The 19,378-nt window shown below is 48.4% G+C and overlaps 1 protein-coding gene across 3 annotated transcripts in view; it reads right to left on the bottom strand.

Annotated features, from left to right (window-relative positions):
• Smoc1 (SPARC related modular calcium binding 1) overlaps positions 1 to 19,378 on the bottom strand; it is a 166,227-nt gene that overhangs the window by 78,417 nt on the left and 68,432 nt on the right. For all 3 annotated transcript variants that reach the window (XM_036206596.1, XM_036206598.1, XM_036206597.1), the window contains exons 2-3: positions 4,279 to 4,444; positions 3,017 to 3,129 (exon numbers count right to left, since the gene is read on the bottom strand). In XM_036206596.1, coding sequence (XP_036062489.1) covers positions 3,017 to 3,129; positions 4,279 to 4,444 — 279 coding nt within the window. The remainder of the gene's footprint in view (positions 1 to 3,016; positions 3,130 to 4,278; positions 4,445 to 19,378) is intronic.

The following is a 19,378-nucleotide window of genomic DNA, read 5'->3' as shown; positions in this document are numbered from 1 at the left end:
CTGGCCTGCACATACACGTGCACACATGTACATGTGCAACCACACACACACATGTGCTTGCACATGCACCTGCATAAAGAGCACATATATAACCATACACACATGTGTACCTGACCACACAAACACATACACACAAAAATACCTGTGTCTGGATGTGAGCCTCAGAATTATTAGATTTAGTGGTCTGGGGCTGCCCTAGGTACTGAGAGTTTGGTGATGTCCATGCAGCATCTCTACTGTATGAAGATGAGCCATCCGTGTGTGAGTCGAGGTTGGGTGTAGTGAGGACAGACGAACGGGGAGGGGGGGGACACACAAAGGGAGAAAGAAGAAGCCTGGGAGTCCCCACATGAGCCTCATTAAAGCTAATTCAGTCATGTGGCCTCCAGCTGTGCCTCACGCCAGATAAAGCCAATCCCTACAGAGTCCCGTCATTCTCTCCTTGTTCTTCAGGAGAATGACATCTGTAGCAATTCCCAGGGCTAAGGAACGCTACTAACTCCAGGATGCATTCATGCTAATATTCTAAGGAATAGTAGAGCAATGTAGCTTGTCTCTGGGCTTTGCTCTTAGGGGGATAAAAAGAGCTGGTTAAGTGATGGCGGACCGTGGGGGAAGGAGACAGGCATTCTGTCTCACAGCACTCTGGCCTCTCATCGGAGTGACTGAATCTCGCTCAGAGTGGCAATTTTGTGAAGTTATTGCAGCATCTTTGATGGGGGTGGGGGGGACACTTCCATTTAATCCCTTGAGCCGGGATGATCTACTGACTAGCTGTCCACCAAGCTGAGCCAGCCTGAACCGTGGACACATGGCAGCGCTTAGCCTGTCACACAAGCAAGGGATACCTGACAGTCTGCACTCCAGGGCACTCTCATTTAGCAAGTCAGCCTGGACTAATCTGGAAGTTCCTTTCCTTGAGCAAACACCACCTGGTCGGGCCTGGCCTCGCCAGAACAAAAGCCAGCCAGCGGCTGTCTGTCATGAGACAGCCAACACTTCAGAATCAGGAGGGCAGAGGTCAACCACTCTCATAAGCAACACATTCGGGACTCCAGGAGCCTCCAGAAGGGAGGAAACAGCTGCCCTCAGCTCTGCCCCCTCCCCATTACCTTTCCTCTGCAGGTCTCAGCCTAAAAGGAACCTCAAGAAGGTCTAATTTCCCCTCTGAGGATACGAATGCTCAGATGCGCTTTCAGATACAGACAAAGGTCACCACATTCTTTTTACTAGAATAAATAGTAAACTTAAAACCTGATAGGAGGAGAGGTTCACAAATCTCCGAGCTTGGGAAGTTTCACCCAAAGGCTTTGGGTGCTCTCCCCCAACTCTTAAGTAGTGCCGCCCATAGGACCTTGGGGAGAGCTTTAAGTAGGAGACCCACTGTGGGAACCACAACGATGATGCTGATAAATGCTTACATGGCGCCCATATGTCCCAAGTGTTTCACATGTAATCCTCATCACAGCCTTACAAGGGGAGTGAAATAATAACCACTAATAATAGTAATATGTCATGCATAACATGAGAGTAATATATAATGCTTATGACATCATAATAATGTATTACATATGTATAACATAACCATCATGAAGATAATCGTCTCTATTTTTTTTTCAGATAAGCACCCTGAGAAGCTAGGTGACTTGCCTGTGTGGACTGGCCTCAAGCCCAGGCAGTCAGCCCCAGCCAGGCAGAGTGCACCAGCCACAGCCCTAGACTGCCTCTTCCTAGTGCAGACCTCCCAGTTCAGAGAGCAGCAGAACATAGGGATCTTTGGGGTGCTCTGGGCTTGAACCCAGCTCTCCACTCCAAGGCATGAGGGTGCGTGCATCTTCCATAAATAGGAACAACAACACTATGTCCCATGGCTGTGCAAAGCTTTAAACAGGAAGTCAAAACAAGCACCTCACCCAGGGCTAGTGGCCAAAGTCACTTTTTCCCTGTGCTCTCCAGCCTGGCTCTCCAGACTGGTTACAAGTTGGAGTCAACTGACATTTACAATGCTAAAGTCCAATCCCCCACCAACCATCCCTCTATATATGACTATCCAACAGGGGGTCTGAAATCAGCCATGCCCTAGACCTCACCAAGAAGGAAAATCTGAAGCTCCTTTGACTAAACAGCCACCCTGTGTCCCCTCATCCAGAATCACAGAGAAGCTTTTAAAAACCTAAACTGTCAACCTCCACCGTGGAAAGTGTAGATTCTCTCTACATGTGGTTCTACTGGATACAAGGGCTGTGGGGGAGGGGAGGGCTTACCGCATGCTGTGACTCTCCTGACTCTCCCTACAACAGCACCTCCATGCTTCTGACACATGTCCTGACTCACAGAAGCCTCTCCTCTCCTGGGACCTAAGGAGCAGCAGCCTTGAAGCTTTCCCAAGAGGCACCTTCCTGTCACACGGCTGCAACGTAACGCGCCCTCCCCAGCTTTTACACCAAACACTAGCCGGAAAACCGAGCAGAAGAAATGGAAGAGTATTTAACGATCTCAGTGGGTGCACATGGGCGTAACACATGGGTGCACACACAGTCCAGGAGCCATGGTATACTTTGTGCTCCAAGAAGGCGCTCTGTCGTCCAAGGAGGGTACATGGCAGGAGCATGTGGAGGGGTAAGCCGTAAATAACGAAGGGAATACTGGGGTTGCCTGTGGAAACTGGCAGGGGCAAGAGAAAATAATCAGCCCACATTAGACAGAAGAGAAAAAAACAAAAAAAAAAAAAAACGCAGGTCTGGCCCTCAGAAAAGACAGCCAGCAGGGAGGACAGGGACCCAGCCATGCCAGTTTCCTGGCTCAGACTCCCATGCATCTTGTCAGGGCCCACTGCCAGTTGGCAAGCAGTGGCATCGAGGGCCCCGAATGGGAAAAGCATTACAGGGGTGTTGAAGAGCCACTCACCCAGCCCTTTCCCAGAAAGGGAAGGTACCAAATGACCCTCACACTCTCTGGACATCTCCCATCTGCCTCGGTCCAGCAAACGACCTGAGAAACCCATCTGAGGCCTCACCTGTGTGAAGGAGCCGTCCTCACCACACTCTGGGACAAACACGGCCTCCTGAGGCTTCTTGGCCTGTTCCAAGGCCTGAGCCCTCTCCAGGCGACACTTGCTCTGGCCAGCATCTAAACGGGGGAGGAGTACATTGTATGTTTCATTTGGATGCCACACAGGAATCAGGGCCCAAAAATGGCTGCCCCATGGCAGGAACACTGAGCAAAACCCTCCACTTCGGGGAGGGGTGGCATGCCACCACGCTGGCCAGCAGTAAGAGCACACACACACACACTGTGCCTGTGCCCACAGAAGGCCGCTTGAGCTCACCTTCCTCTTCTTAGAAAAGCAGAGGAGAAGCAGATTAGCCCCGGCTTTGCTGTTTTGTTTCTCCCAAATGTCTCTTTGCTCATGGGGTGAGGGATAGTTTCCACTTCCATTAATTTTCTCAGGCTTCTCTAAAGCTAATAAATCCAAGAACTGCAAAAGGAGTGTGATGGTGCGTGCCTTTAATGCCAGTCCTAGGAAGGCTCTGATAGAAGGTCTGTAGTCGCGCTGGGCTACAGAGTGAGTGCCAGGCTGGCCAGGGCTGTATAGCAACGCTAGTGCTTTCTTGAGAAAATCCAGTGTCTGGGACAGCCTGCCAGCCTCCTGCATTTCCTATGATGCCTTTAGGCAGCCAAGGGTCACAAGCTCAAATAGCCACAGGACTCAGGAAAGCAACACAGATTCTGTCTGAGAAGAATCGCATTCAGTGCTCAGAAGCCAGAGGACTGGGGATTGTAGCAAACCAGAAGGCAAGCTCTGCATGAGGGGTTAGGGCTCCTCAGCTCTGGTGATGTGTTGCTTTGATTTGAACAAACCTGATAGTGCCAGACCTGACGCTTTTGGAAGAGAGGAACAGAAGGCCAGATTTGTTGTTGCCATGAATCTCCCAATGTTTAAATGTTATCTCAAATACTTTCCATGTTTTAGAACAGATCAAACAAAACACTTCTGTGAACCAACAATTTGGAATCCCTATTCCAGGGCCAGAAGTAATGTACTGTGTCTCCACTTTGAAACAAAACCACAAGCAAGACGCTGGCCAGAGAGCCCCTGCGCTCCTCACTGGTGGCAGGGTCTGAAGAGCAGGGAAGTGCTCATCTCTTCAGGCACTGCACTCTTCCTTCTTCACACTGATGGAAGACACAGAGTGACGCAAGAGCAAAGGCATCCAGGCTCCCATGAGGATATCACAGTGCCCAGCAGCCTTTGCTGGCCGAGTGCGGGTCACTCACCTTTGCATCTCCCTCGATGGACCACTCCCAGGGCTGGGTCTCGACACTTGGCTCTCTGGTACTCACACATGGACTCATAGGACCTGCCATCAGAGGCACAGATGGGTTTGGGTTGAGTCCTGGAACAGTGGAGGTTGCATTGAGGATCACGGTCGCTTATTAGAAACTACATTAGGAGAAAAAAAAAATGAAATGGCATAGAGGTTATTTTTGCAAGAAAAATAAGGAGAAACCCACGGCTTATAGCATTGGTTTGTCCTTGGTAAGTAAATCCCTGATGAATCTTGTTATAAAACCCTAGAGATAAAGGGACCAAACAGATACCAAGTCTATCTGAGGAAGACTTCCTGTATACATCCTAAGGATAGTGAAGTCCATTTATTGGCCATAAACAGGCTGTGCCAAGTGATTCACATGCAGGATCTTGTCATTCATCACAACTACCCTGTGAAATAGAACCCCCTGACTTTGTAGATAAGGAAACAGCAGCCCAGGAAGGTGTGACTGGACCAATGTGACACAGCTGTGAGGAGTGGGGATCTCAGTCCACGCCTAAATCTGGGGGAAATAAAATCAAAGCTTTAACCTGTAAGACAGTCATCTTCTCCACCATAGGGATGGCTATTGGCCACCACTACTTAGACTTCCCTTAAAACAAGAACTCAGCCTCCAATTTCTGTGCGGAAAGCTTTATGTATTAAATGATAGCATTAAACCCCAAACCTATCTCCTGCCCATTGCTCTCTAAGGGAATACATAAAAACTAAGTGAATTTCTGTAAGAAAATTATTTCCTGATTTCAAAACCGGCAACGGTAATAATCAGCTTGGGAAACACTGAGTCACACAGAATTCTTTCAGATCAGAATTCTCAGACACCTTCAACAAACCCTTATGTGCCGTGACCCTCCAAGTCCTGCAGTGACTGAAAGATAACTACAAGCCAGTCACCACTTCTCCTGTTGAGCTGTGGGATCAAATCTAAAGCCGCCCGGCTCTCGGTTATGTATTTGACCAGTTAAAACCTGTGGAAGTGATGTTCGGAGGCTTCACTATGTCATAAAGCTAGGTTCTTACAGCTATCATGCTTCTATGGTCAGCACATGAGGAAAGCACAGGGAGAAAAGGAGATCCCAGGCACAGGAAGTGTGAGGGAAAAAAAATCCTTGTGATCATTGTGATCCAGCTGACGACTGACTGCAACCCTCAGAGATAAAAATGAGAAGGACTACCCAGCTGAGCCCAAGTCCTAAAACAGAACTGGAACTGGCCCTGCTAATCCACTGTTTAGAGCCAGTACATTTTGTGGGTTTTGCCACTAAGAAGCATATTTGACAATGAATCTTCCAGACTCATCAAACCAGAGACCCCTTTGTCAGTGTTGATGGCTGTAATTGCCCAAGTACATCCTATGAACTTCTTTCTACCAAGTGGCCCCTGGTGAAGCCATCTGGGCCTGGAGCGGGACCCATAGCAGAGCCCTGGGCAGACACTGTATGTAGTCCAGTGGTCTTCAAACTTCCTAATGCATGTGGCCCTTTAATACAGTTCCTCATGTAGTGGTGACCCCCACACACACCATAAAATTATTTCGTTGCTACTCCATAACTGTAATTTTGCTACTGTTATGAATCGAAATGTAAACATCTGATAGGCAGGATATCTGATGTGCAACCCCCCAAGGGGTCATGACCCATAGGTTGAGAACCACTTCTGTAAGCTCTCTCAGTGGGATGTGAAGGCATGATGCCTGGCCACCAGGTCATGAGCATACAAGTGGCTTCAGGCCCTGTTGGTGTCGACAGTATAATTGCACCAGGCGAGCAGCTGCAGAAGGTACAAGTACAGGATTATCTCGGATGTGCTGAAGTTCCACTGTGTGAAGCCAACAGAGAAGAGCCTGATAACACTTTCACAGAACCACAAAAAACGAAATGCTGGAAACAACCGCCCACCACACACATTTGAAGACCCCCAGGGTGTCCATTATTTCACAGAGCACACCCCAGCTACAAAGTCCCACCATGATCCTGTACTAGGGAAGGATTCTCAGTGCAGGAAGGTAACAGTGAGGAGGGTCAGTGTGGTTTGGCCTCTCCCAGGCCTATGGTGGCCACACTGAGGGTGCCTTAATGGGAATGGAGGGAGCATTGGACTCTGCAAATCACCCTCAGCCCTGGATCTCTGCTTAGAGCCCTTGAGGCGTCCAACTGCCACTGGGACAGATCAAAGGTGTTCCAGGTAGACCGTATGTGACCCAGGCCCCTCCCTGGCCTCAGTGCTGGCATCTTGTACCCCTTATTTACCCCTGCTTGCTTACCCCGCCTCTCTGATCCCCTAGCCAGCTCCATTTTACCCCAGGCCTCCGGATGTGCCCCTCCTCCATCTGCTCACACCCTGCTCTGCCTTTGGGCTCCACCTTCTTTTTCCAGAGGCTTCTCCGATTCTCACAGGCAAGGACAGTCCCCCATCGCTCTCTCTCACAACTCATGCTTCCTACGTGGTCGGAGATGATGAATTTATTTGTGCAACTGGATTGACAATGGAATCCCCAACTTGGAGCTCCAAGACAAGAAGGGTTTAAACTGTTTTTGCTTGGAAATGCATCTGAGCATCTAAGCACAGTGCTGGACTGTTTGACTATTTGTGGAAGGAATGTAGCCATTAGGGGTACTCCTCACATGGAATGACCTCAGAACTGAATTGTATAGTAGTTAAAGGCCTAGCCTCCCTCCCAGATTCCTATCACCAGGCTCTGAGCTCTGACTTCCTCTACCTATGTCTTTTCCTCTAACCTCTCCATGGCAATACAGCAGGCAGAGGTGGCCCAGAGCTCCCTGTCTTGATGCCACCTCAGAACAGAAGGCTATTGAGGGCAGGGTTGTCTCATCTCAGGCTCTTAGCTCCTGATGTGGAGCCAGATTTTTGCGGCAGGGTGGGTGTTCCGGTGTACTGTGTTGGTCTGTAGCATGAGCAGCAGTGTGGCCTGGCAGTTGGGAGCATGGAGGCAGATCATGGGCACCGACTCCAGCACCCACACAGACACTGTGGAGTCTTAGGGGAGTTGCCTATGTTTCCTGGCGACAATGTTTTCTCATCTGAAACAATGAGGGTACTAATATGCCCCGCCTTGTATCCCTGTGAAGATCAAACTAAGCTAACAGCGCCTCAATCACATGTAGGCTTTTGCTCATCTTTGAAATTTAAACAGTGTGGTTTTCTTCTTAAGAGAACACATCAAGGGAGAGACAAAGTTTCTTTTTCAACCAGCAGAGGTTGCCTTGTCTGCTCCGCTGCTCACAGAGGACAGCTACCAGCGTCACCGTGGCATTGAACTGCAGGTCATAAATTCAGCTTGGAAAGGACTTGTTCTGAGCCAAAAGAGACTCGGGGCAGCTGTGCCAGAGACCAGCCTGACAACAAGGGGAGCGCTCTGTCTGCAGACAGATAGGTTACAGAGCCTCGGAGCCCCACCTTCCCGCCACGGAGGTGGTCTCCATGTAAGAAGGGCTCCCACAAGATGCCTGTCTCAAATTTACTGGCCCCTGGGGTACCATAAAAACTTCACGGACAGCACAGGCCCGCGGCTGAAGACCATCTCCAATCGACTACAGACCCTCATTTTTTGTGTGTTTTGGGAACTGTGTGTATTTGTGACTGCTTTCAAAACACAAGCTGAGCTTTATAAAACGGGGCTTTAGTCGGGTACCTCTGCCCTCGCAGAAGAGATCAGCCTTCATCCTGGAATATGCGGAACAAGGTGGCCCTCCCCTCTACTCTGTAGCCAGGAAGCTGAGGTAAGAGGAGGGAGGACACTAGCTGAAAAAGCAACATGCCCAGCACAGACACCGCTCACGGTGAGCTCTAGAATAAGACGCCTGGCAAGCAGCTACCACACAACATGTGAGCAGGGACACGAAGACAGGGTGTGATCCTAGAAGCTTGCAATACTACAGAGCCACACGGTTCCAAAGCCCTTTTCCTGATGACCAATGCTGTGTCCATGCGGTCTCATACAATGGCCACAAAACACACATGGTTATATAGCAAATGCGATTAAGGGACCAGACATGTCGCTGTGTTTAATTTCAGATGTCTATGTGTGAATAGTAGCTACCATCTGTAATAGCCCAGCCATGAAGTAAATAAACCAGGAGGGGGAGGAGGAGGAGGAGAAGGGGGAAGGGGAGGAGGAAGAGAAGAAGGGGGGGGGGGGGGGGGATGGTCCTTCCCTGAGTTTGTGCTTGTGTTTCCTGAGACAGGGTCTGACTATGTTACCCAGTCTGGCCTTGACCTTGCACTCTCCCTGCTCTAGCCTCTTAAGTTTGCACGATCATATCCAACCTCAAGTGAGTTCTTCCTAGAGCCGGGCTAAGACTTCTTGAACTAAAGCAAAGAGATCTTGAGAATAATTTCTGCATCCCGAAAATGGACAGTAACTCAGGTTTGTCATAGTCCAAATGAAGTCTCAAGGGTAGTTTTGTCTTCCATCTTACAGGTCACGGTAGGGTACAGGCTAGAATCATTGAATGTTTATGGTCAGTGCTCACAGCACACAGATACAACTCAGAAGAACTAGAGCACCCATGATTGGCAGGGATGTTTGGTGATGGGAGCAGTGCCAATTATTCTCTTCAATGATCCACACGCTTAGTCATTTCCCTTAAGGATGAAAACTACATTTAAAAAAAAAAAAAAAAACAAACTCCTTCCTAACCAAGAGACAAGAAAAGCAAAATAATAATGATGTTAAATATGATTGCATAATATAGAAACCAAACAAAGGGGCCGGGCAATTGTGCAGCTGGAATTGTCTCTCCCACCCCTTCTCCCTGGGGACTGGATAATTCCGAACACTTTGTGTTGTGCTCACATTTGCAAAGTGGGACAGACACTTGACATCCATATAAACAAGTTATCCTCCCATTAGAAAAGCCACTCCCCAGGGTCTGCCTCTGCCACAGAGAGGAAACAGGAGCAGACAAAAACCAAGGCCAAACCAGCCATCCCTTCCGTCTGAAATGCACATATCCTGGTCACTGCCTTTTGGTCTCCAGCAGAGCAGAGTGAAAAACCCTGCTGCAGCTTCTGCCCGAAGAGACCACCCCAACACCACAAGCTGAGTCGGATTTGACTGGCTGCCAAGTTTTCATGACAATGTAGTAAACAACAGAGCCAGCCCAAGGCTCAATCGGGGAGATGTTCAATTCTTCCTAATACAAACCATTCTCCAGCCTTAACTTCCACCTGCTATGTTATTATTTTCTCATCATTGTGGTGTATGTGAGTCCACGTGTGTGTGTGTGTGTGTGTGTGTGTGTGTGTGTGTGCAGGTGCCCACAGAGGTCAGAAGAGGACATCAGTTCATCTGGCATAGGAGTTACAGGCAATTGTGAGTTGCCCATTGTGGGTTCTGGGAACTAAATGTGGTTCCTATGGAAAAACAGCAAGCATTCTTAACCACTGAGCTCTCTCCAGCCTCATACCCCAACTAAATTTTTAAACAGACATTTATCTAATAACAAATATATTTTTCTACTTTTGTCAGCTGATAAGGAAGTATCAGAAGCCTACTAAACAACCTAGTCAGTGGGTTTGGGAGAAAGAAGCCTGCATTATAGAGTAGGAATGATGCTTCTCTTTGTAATTGCATACTCAAAAATCACAAACTAAATCCAAACTAATGTGAGGCTTTTTCCCCCTGAATTCACATACATCACTGCTCCTTTTTCCTTTCATTTTTTTTCTATTGTTAGACAACAAACCACCCCTGAGTTTAATAGCTTTGAACAATTTGTTTCTCATGGCTCTGCAGGCTGGCAGGGCTCAGCTGGGAGGTTCTTCTGCTCCACATGCGCACATAGTAGCAGCCAAGGTAGTGAGCTTGACTGCATTTGACCAGGAGCTGGGCCCATGCTGGAACGCGTGCTGTGGTTCTGCTTGCTGGCCGGACCTGGGATGTCTGGAATAGCAGAGGGTCGGCTAGCACTCCCTTATCCATCAGGACTCATTCCGTCCTTTACCTGTTTGGCTCTCTGACTCCAGTCTCCCTTTCCCATTTAAGTCCCAGTTCCACACTGCCGCGGAGGTGATCATCTAAGCCTCAAGCATGGAATGGTAAGAGAGCTAGGCAGCGGGCCTGCCTCAACCGAACGTACCAGGCTTGGCTATCCCCCCATGGGAGAACTTATCCTTTTGGAGGAGGGGAGGAGTTAGGGGGGCGGTTAGGTGGAGGTGGGAGGATGGGAGGTGGGATGAGAGGGGGATCTGTGGTTGGTATGTAAAATGAATTAAAACATTTTTAATTAAAAAGAAAGAGAGAGAGAGCTAAGCAGGCACTTGCTGCCACGCCTGATGACCTGTCAATCTCTGGAACCCACATGATGGAAGGAGAGAAGAACTCCATGGGGTGCTTGTTCTCTGACCTCCATAGGCACAGCCCATCCCACATATATTAATAAATAGATTTTAATCAAATACAAATTTAAATATTAAATGCTTTCATAGCATCCTTGGAGTTCTTACTACACTGTGTTCATTGTCTACCAAAAACCCTCAACATATTACATGATCATTTATCAGCTTACATATCTATAAAAGACTGAGTCTTACTTCTCTTTATATATGTAAGGCAGAACACAATGTCTAACCCAAAGCAGTTGCTCAGTGCAGGTCTGAAGAAAAAAACAGATCATCATCAAGCGGTAACCTAAAATGTCATAGATAAGAAACTCCTTCCATGTGTGGCCTTGCTGGAGGAGGGGTGTCACTAAGAGAGGACTTTGAGGTTTCAAAAGACTTGTGCTATGCCACATGTCTTTCCATCTGTCTATCTGTCTGTCTGTCTCTCTCTATCCCTATCCCTATCTCGATCTCTCTCTATCTCGTGCTTGTGGATCAGACATAAGCTCTCACCTACTGTCCAGTGCCATGCCTACCTGCCGCCCTGCTCCCCATAATGGCCATGGACTCTAATCCTCTGGGACTAGAAGCCTCAAAGAAACACTTTCCAGAAGAAGGAAAAGAAGAGGAAGAAGGAAGGAAGGAAGGAAGGAAGGAAGGAAGGAAGGAAGGAAGGAAGGAAATAAGGAAGGAAGGAAGAGGAGGAGGAAGAAAAAAGCAGGAGCTGCTACCTTCCTATGACTTACTGTAAAAAGAGATGCTTCTTGTTTAACCTAAAGTTTAAAGCTTTTAAATGTACAGACCATTCTTTCCTTTCTGTTACAGGTAAGGACGTTCATAACAAAACAGTGTTCTTCCCCCCCAAATTTAAGGAAAAGGAAAGTTCACAAGTCACTGCAAAGAAGGTGTATGCCATTGTGGCTGAGATCATGTGCCTGTCCCAAAAGTAGTCATTGTGATTGTGACATTCAGGCTCCCTGAGCATGGCCTCACCCTCTTCAAAGAGACCTGGGGGAAGTCTCTGCACGGACGTGAGACATGTCACCTTCAAGTTGGACTGGAACCTAAGGCATCTCTGGTGCTGAGCCTGAGATGAGCGTATGTCAAGGTGGAAAACTGACAGCTGTGTGGCCCACGTCATTGGCACGCTGGCTTCTCTGACAGCTGCTGTGCACGTGCATTTGACTGAGAACAACTGCCACATGATAAAAGAGATTCCTTTTTCAGTCAGTTTTTTTGTTTGTTTGTTTGTTTGTTGTTTTTTTTTTTTGATGCACTGAATTCATTTTTCCACAAATGCAGTGTTGTCATTAACTGTGAATTATCTGCATCTGCAAATGCCCAGTTTGCCTTCCTGGGAGGAAGGGAAGGTGAAAAACCCTTTGCTGGATAAATGAGGAGCCCATCACAATTCTATAGCACAGCTGGATTGCTCCTTCCTGCCTCGGGACTCTGCACATGCTGAGCATCCTCCAGGGAACGTGCCTCCACCTCACAGACTCCCACGTCCTCCTCTTCTCCCAGTAGAAATGCTGCTGCCTGGGGGCAAGCCTCCATACTGCCCTCTTACTTTTCACTCTGGCCTATGATTAAATGATCGACTTAATCGCACTTTTCTTGCACACTAGGTTGAAAGCTCCCCACATGCAGAACCAAAGATCTGGGTATCACACCACTGGATGCCCAGTATCCAGTGGGAACCTCGCCCCAAACAGGCCTTACCAAAACATTCACCAAGTGGATGAATGGGGAGGAGACCACACACAAGAGAACTCAGCCAGTCCCGTGACAGAGCCCTCTAGGTCTGATGTTAGTAGCCCAGAGTCTCTCACCTCACGCCACTGCCACCCTCAGCATAGGGATGTCAGAGGCAGGCCAAGGGACAAGGGCCATGCTGAGCTCTTGATCAGAGAGAGGAAGGCAGGGCTCTGGAAGGGAAAAGAGCTTCCCTAAGAGGGGAATATTTTCCTCAAAGCTCACCTCAAGATTTTAGCATTTCTTGGTAGTAAATTTGCTACCAAAAGAGAAAATGGTCCTGTTGTGTAGCAAATGCCAGGGTCAAAAAGGGAAGACAGAGACACCTACTACTATGGAAGCATAGATATACATATACACATGTCCATACACACACACACACACACACACACACACACACACATATATATATATATATATATATATATATATATATATATATATGCATGTATAGAGAGAGGGGGAGGGGGGGAGCACTAAAATGAAGTCACCCTATAAAAGGGCAACAATGCCCCTACCAGACAACATAGGCTACCAATTCTAGGAACGAGTTGCCTCTTTTAAAGCTGTTGGCAAGTAAGCTCCCATAGCCTCCCCCCCCCCAATATTATAAGCTACTGCTATTGCCCTTCCTCCAGAACTTGACAGCTGAAGACACTACACACTTGAGTCATAGAACATGGAGAAATCAACTGTACTCACCTGGAAGCTTCATCCCTACTGGCTAGCTTTCACAGTGTGGAAAGGTACGAGGCATGCGACCAGAGGGCAAAACTAATCATCAGTCTCGTCCAACGAGGAACCCTGCAAACTACAATAACAGCTGGCAGGACATGCCCACTGGTGTGAAAGTGGCATGAACATTATGGGAGTGGCCAAACACCTTCTAACTGCATTGAAGTCCTGCTAACAAGATGAAAGCCATGCCTGGCAGCACCATCAGGCCTGAATCTAGACAGTCAGAGGCCCTAGAAGAGAACCTACCACTATTATCCCGCTAAGTGGACATAGTATTAGGCTGACTCCCAATGGCATAGGAGCTATACCCATAGATTAGCACATTTCTCAACCTTCATTGGAGACGCTTCTATTTGCGGTAGACAGTGATTAGCATGGAGACTCGCGTCTAATGACACTGCAGTGAGAGCTGAACCCTAAATGGGGCATTTCAATCAAACTCCCTCCTCCCAAGGCTCCACAATCATTACAGAAGAGGGGATGGAATGAATATAAAAGCCAGAAGTAGGGGGTGGGTATAAGGAAACTGTGTTCTGGACACAGCAGGGCAGTTGCACATACAAACTCCCGAGAGTTGTGACAGTGTGCACAAGATTTGTGCAGACTCAAGCCAGACCAAACCCCGGCATGAAGAAATGGGGTGGGCACAGTTACGCCGCTAGCTGAAGAGTTATTGGCAATCAATGGCTACTGGAAGAGGAGAGTCAGTTTTGTTTTGCTTTTAAGAGTGTAGTTCCTAGTGGGTGGGCCCCACTCCAGTGAAAAACCACACGTCCAAGCGTGTATACCCAACACAAATTGGAATGATAGGCTTTAAAAAAAGAGAGAGAGAGAGATAGAACCCAAAGTTATGTGGGTAAAGAAGAAAATTGAGGGAGGGGGTGAGCATGACCAAAACACATTGTACAAAATTCTCAAAGTGTGAACCAGCTGCTCTGGACCACTGCAGCCAAGGGATCAACTGCCTGTTGCCACTTGCTTTACCATCTGTAACAGCAGACCTTGGCCTTTTCCTCCCAGGCAGGCCTCATCATTGAGACAAAGAGCAGTTTCCCGTTAAAGTCACTCACCTACCCACTGTCAGATCTGTCATCTGCATTAAAATCCACATCCCCACTTGAGCCGGCTCACCCTTCCCTGACCCTGTGACCACTGCATTTACACAGGTGCTCAGGAGGGCCCTGGCCGGCAGCTTCAGAGTGAGGCTGGTGGAGATGGAGGAGTGGAGATAAGGGAGGTCAGAGGGAAGGGGGGCCTGGCAACATGCTGGTCTGCTCTTCCTCAGCACACCTCCACCACCGGCCTGACAACAGCATACCCCCCATTAAAGGGCTTTTCACACTGCTGAGGGAAAGCAGACACACACACACACACACACACACACACACACACACACCCCTCCAGCTGTGGGGCAGCTGGAACCACTTCTGTTGTTTTAGCCAGGAGAGGCCTGACCTTTGTCACCCCACCACCACCCCCTCCCCAAGGGAAGAATTTAATGGTCACTTCACCCACATAGCCAGCTTCCCTCCTTCTCCGCTGCGACCATCCAGAGCCATGAGATGACCAGCCAAAACCAAGGAAGAAGACACGTTCACCAGGTGCCACCAGGGAGGATGATGTGGGGCTCAACCATGTTTCAACTTATATCTACCACATCTGTACCCCAAGACCCACATCCTATGCCAGCCACAAAGGCAGTACACATATAGTGTAGGTCATCAAATTTCCAACGAATTATCATTCTAAGTGAAATAAGCCAGACTCAAAATCTACATAGCAAATGATTCTATTCCTATGATGTTCTGGAAAAGGCCAAACTAAACAGACAGAAATCGGATCAGTGATTACCGGGGCCTGGAAGGGGAGGAGCGTGGAAATGCTCGCTCGCGCTCTCTCTCTCTCTCTCTCTAGTGATGGTTGTTATACAACTATGGATTTATTAAAATTCACAGAATGGCATGCCTAAAAATGAAGACTGCACTGCAGGTAACTTATATGTCAATAAACAAAAAGAAGAAAAACACAAAACTAAAAATAATTCCTTAGAATGTTGGCTTTGAAAGGCCCCTCAGAGGCCCTGCCCCTACCATCCATACTCAGAGAAGCTTCTAAACTTCTCCATGCATATCCTTTAGTCACAAGGCATCACACTAGGTACACTGGGGATTATGAAATAAACAAGAACATAGGCTCTGGGCCCAAAAGCTAATCTACTTGCAAAGACCGAATGGGTGCCGCCAACTCCATGGGAACTGCATTTTCGAAACCAGCGTCTAGGAGGCAGAGCCCAGGTCTCAAGCAGACCAAAGGAAACAATGTGTGAAATGGAGATCCAAGACCCCAGCTAATTATCCCAAAAGAGAAGACGGCGGGGAGAGGGAAGAGGAGAAGGAGGTATCCGGTCTGCAAAAGAATTGCTAGGTATCCATGACATCCCACGGCTGTGCTGAGGGCTGGGGACGAAACAGCTAGCTACCTGGGTTCTGAAGGGTCACCAGTGAGAGATGAATTCAAGCTGGAAAGATCTGGGAGGATTTCTTAGGGAGGGGGCTGTAACCTGGGTCGTGAAGGGGTTCTACAAGTAGACAGGATTGTCAAAACACCTCAAGGAATGAATACAAGGAAGTGAAGAGCAAGCTGATTTCAAGCTACAATTCAGAAACGACCTTGTGTGGAAGAAGTAAGACTCTAGAGCCGTGTTGAACATGACGTTCATTGTACAGGGTCCTAAAAGCCCAAAGCCGCCCTTTTTCTTTATTTCACCTTTAAACAACTGACAGTCACGGAAGGAAAGTGGGGGCCGGATTAGACCTGAGTTCTAGAAACATCCAGCAGGGCCAGGGAAAATAACAAGGGAGAGACGAAAATAAGGGAGTGTACTTAGGCTCTCCAAGTGGCTAGGTGTCACGGGTAACATGCATGGCAAACCTGAAGCCATGGGCAACCTCCCAGAACTGTGGCCTCACCACAGCAGGTAATGCCTGGGACTCAGTCTGACTTTTGGAGCCCAGTTACCTGCCTTCTTCCCTGGAGCTGGATACCTCAGGCTCAAACGCAAATGTTCCAGGAGGAGTCCGAAGCCTGGAGCTCTAGAAACTAAGCGGCTGTCTGCAGGGGAAGGGTCTGCTGCCTCCTAGACAATGCTTCCATCATTCCCTGTGGGGCTTCCAGGAGGCCAGGAAGAGAACAGTGGGATGCTATCAGCCTGCCTTTTATTGGGTGAGTAGAGTCTCACGGCTTCCACTCTCTTTGGGTTTCAGTCTTCCCTGTGCACCAAGAGCATCAAACCTTTTCATCACAGAAGGGAAGCGTTTATTTTTGTTTCCGGGTCACAATCCCCAATCACTAACTACCTAGTTAAAATCCCCAGTCACTAAACACCATCCAACAGAACTCAAGAAACAAGAGCTGCCGAAAGCCATGTGCCCACCCCTCCTCGTCCCTCAGACTCTTCCAGCAGCATAAATAAAAACTCTTTGTTTCAAATCAAATAAATAGAGGTCTCTCCAGGACCCAGGACCTAGGTTTTTCTAATCCCATGAGACCATTAGCACTGGGGGAAAGCAAAGATTCAGTGGATAGTATGAGCAGGGAGCCACGGGGCGGTCACGTACTTGGAGTCATCCAAGAGATTGTGGATTACATAAGGGAGTACTTGGCACTGTGGGGTGTAGAGACCAAGAGGACAATGAAGACGTTCCTGGGGGCCTGCTTGGTTCTAAGTGCTCTGCCCTTCATCCTTATGGCACACACCTGGCAATAGGAATTGCTAAACTGGCACTATCTCACCAGTTGGCAGGAACAGCTTTTTCAACCATGGCTAGGGCTCCTTACAAGGTTATCCTGAGAACCACAGCAAACGCTGCCCAGTGATGTGTTCCAAGACTCCCCGGAGCATTGCTAAGAAATACCTACTGTGCCAGTGAACATCCAGACTGCTGGCAATGCTGGGCAGCATCGCTTGTCCCCGAGGCACCATGCTCTATCCTACCATCATTGTGTTTTACTCCCAGCAATACGTAAAGTGTGTTTCACACCTGGGAGACGAAGAGTTTAGTCAGCACGAATGACCATAACTGAGGTTGATCCCACAGTCTAGCTGGGTTCTGAACAGGGACTGAGCCCTGCAGTTTGGAGAATTCAGAAATAAACAGTATTGTTTACATGGGAAGGAGACACATGGATGAGATTCTGGGCAAAGTGGGAGGTATAGAAGGCTAAAGGGGTGTTGAAAAGATTAAAGACCCATTGAGAGACTCTGAGCACCCACAGAGCTGTCTCAGCCTACGTGACAAAGAGACACAGAAATGATGTAGAGCCCTGTCTCCACCTCGGCATGAAGTCCAGGCCACTCTGGCACCTGAATCAACAGCTTTAGCAGTGGCTGTAAGTAGTTCCTCTGGCATATACCTATGCATTCTCATGATAGCACAGCCAGCAAAGTGTCCCTTGGGCAGAGCGGAAAGGTGTGACCTGTTTGTGGACGTGTCTAAGTCTCCTTAAAGTAAGGAACAAGAGGACTTACTGTTTGAACAGCTGAGGGTCTTGAAATCATTGCAATTTGGAATAAACATCAATGTAGCACCATATTGTAACCACAAGTTGGAGAGATAAAAATGCCAGCTGGAAGAATAGTTGCCAGGGGATCATAGGTCTACTTAGCAGGCTATAGAATTCAGGCAGGCAGCCTTGGATATAGGGAGAACTTGCCAGAGGCCTGTGTAGGAAATCCTCAAGCCATCCGCAAAGCCAGAGCCTCATTTCTAATCTATCCTTTAGTGGATGCAGAGATAAACTCTCCCAAAGAGCTGCATGGGAAATAGTGGTTATGCTTTGGGGATGATTAGAAAAGAGAATGCCTCTGTAACTTGCCATACAGCTGAAAGGAAGCTAGTAAGGTGGGAAGGGGAGGCTGCAGGAGGTAGGGCTGGAACAGTCTCTCAGATAAAAGGGCCTGTCCGTGGGCTGAAGCATATGAATATCCATTCTAGGAACACATGACTGTATGCATGTGTGCAGATGGGCACACACACACACACACACACACACACACACACACACACACACACACACTTTTGGTACTGCCAAAACAATAGCAATGGAAGTCTGTCACCCTGTCCTTAATAGATCTGTGCCCTTGCAATAGGGTCCCCAAACGAGGTGAGAAGAGATCATATTTCGTGAACCCTCCTGACACTCACAGAAGTCATAGATACTACTGGTCCCTTCTACACTGGGCCAGCCATATACCAGGTGGGTCCCCACCTCATGACCTTCCTACTGCCGGCCTAACCTAACCACCACCCAACAGCATCCTGTGGACTGGGCCACTTACCCTGAAATACGCTCCTTTCTCCTCCTGCCTTTAGCCCTCTCAGGTCCACCACTTGGTGATCTTAGCGTTGCTGTTGCTGCTGTTCGCTTTCTGACCTGAGAAGGTGTGCATCTGCTCACAAACTGAAGGACAAGCCTTTTTCCTACCACCCACTGTTCTCCCTGACACGGGGCCCCAAAGGGCCTCATTCTAGCCTACCACAGTGAAGATCTGCATAAATCCTACACGGAGGGCGGGGGAGTGAATCACACTTTTTCAGCCCCTGGGAATGGTTTTGTGGTTCTATCACGACTGAATGGAGAAACCAGGAGGCATCCAGTGTCACAGGATCATCACTGGTGCCCATTTTACAAGGGCGCGATCTTGAGGCCCTAAGGGCGCGATCTTGAAGGCCCTCAGCGAGGCTCATCTCCATACCCGCTGCACGGTGATGTATTTTCACTGGCAAGGGGAATGACAAGGAGGATGTGCTTTATCCACAGCACTTGAAGAAATCCTCTCACTTCCAGCCCTGAGCCCTAGGGATGACACAGCAAAAGCAGAAGAGAGAGAAGGAAATCCCAGGCTCTGTCAGTTTTATTGGGGCATTCTGCTGAGGGTATATGTGTAAATCTCACTTCCTTCTCTTATAATTCCCACCATCATCTTAAAACCCTGTTGTACAGGGGCCCAGCTCCGGATCATCAAATACAGGAGCACCTTGTGTGCATACATACATGTGCATATATCCACATGGACACACCCAAAAGGCCTCCAGAGTCACTGAGAGGTAAAGAGAAGGGAGAAGGCATCATTTGGCCCATGTGAAACGACTATACGCCACAGAAAACCTGGGGCTGTTAGACCGTCTCCAACTGAAAATCCCCAC

The sequence above is a fragment of the Onychomys torridus genome, chromosome 14, assembly GCF_903995425.1.
Source record: "Onychomys torridus chromosome 14, mOncTor1.1, whole genome shotgun sequence".
NCBI lineage: Eukaryota > Metazoa > Chordata > Mammalia > Rodentia > Cricetidae > Onychomys > Onychomys torridus.
This window is presented reverse-complemented; position numbering and strand designations above follow the sequence as displayed.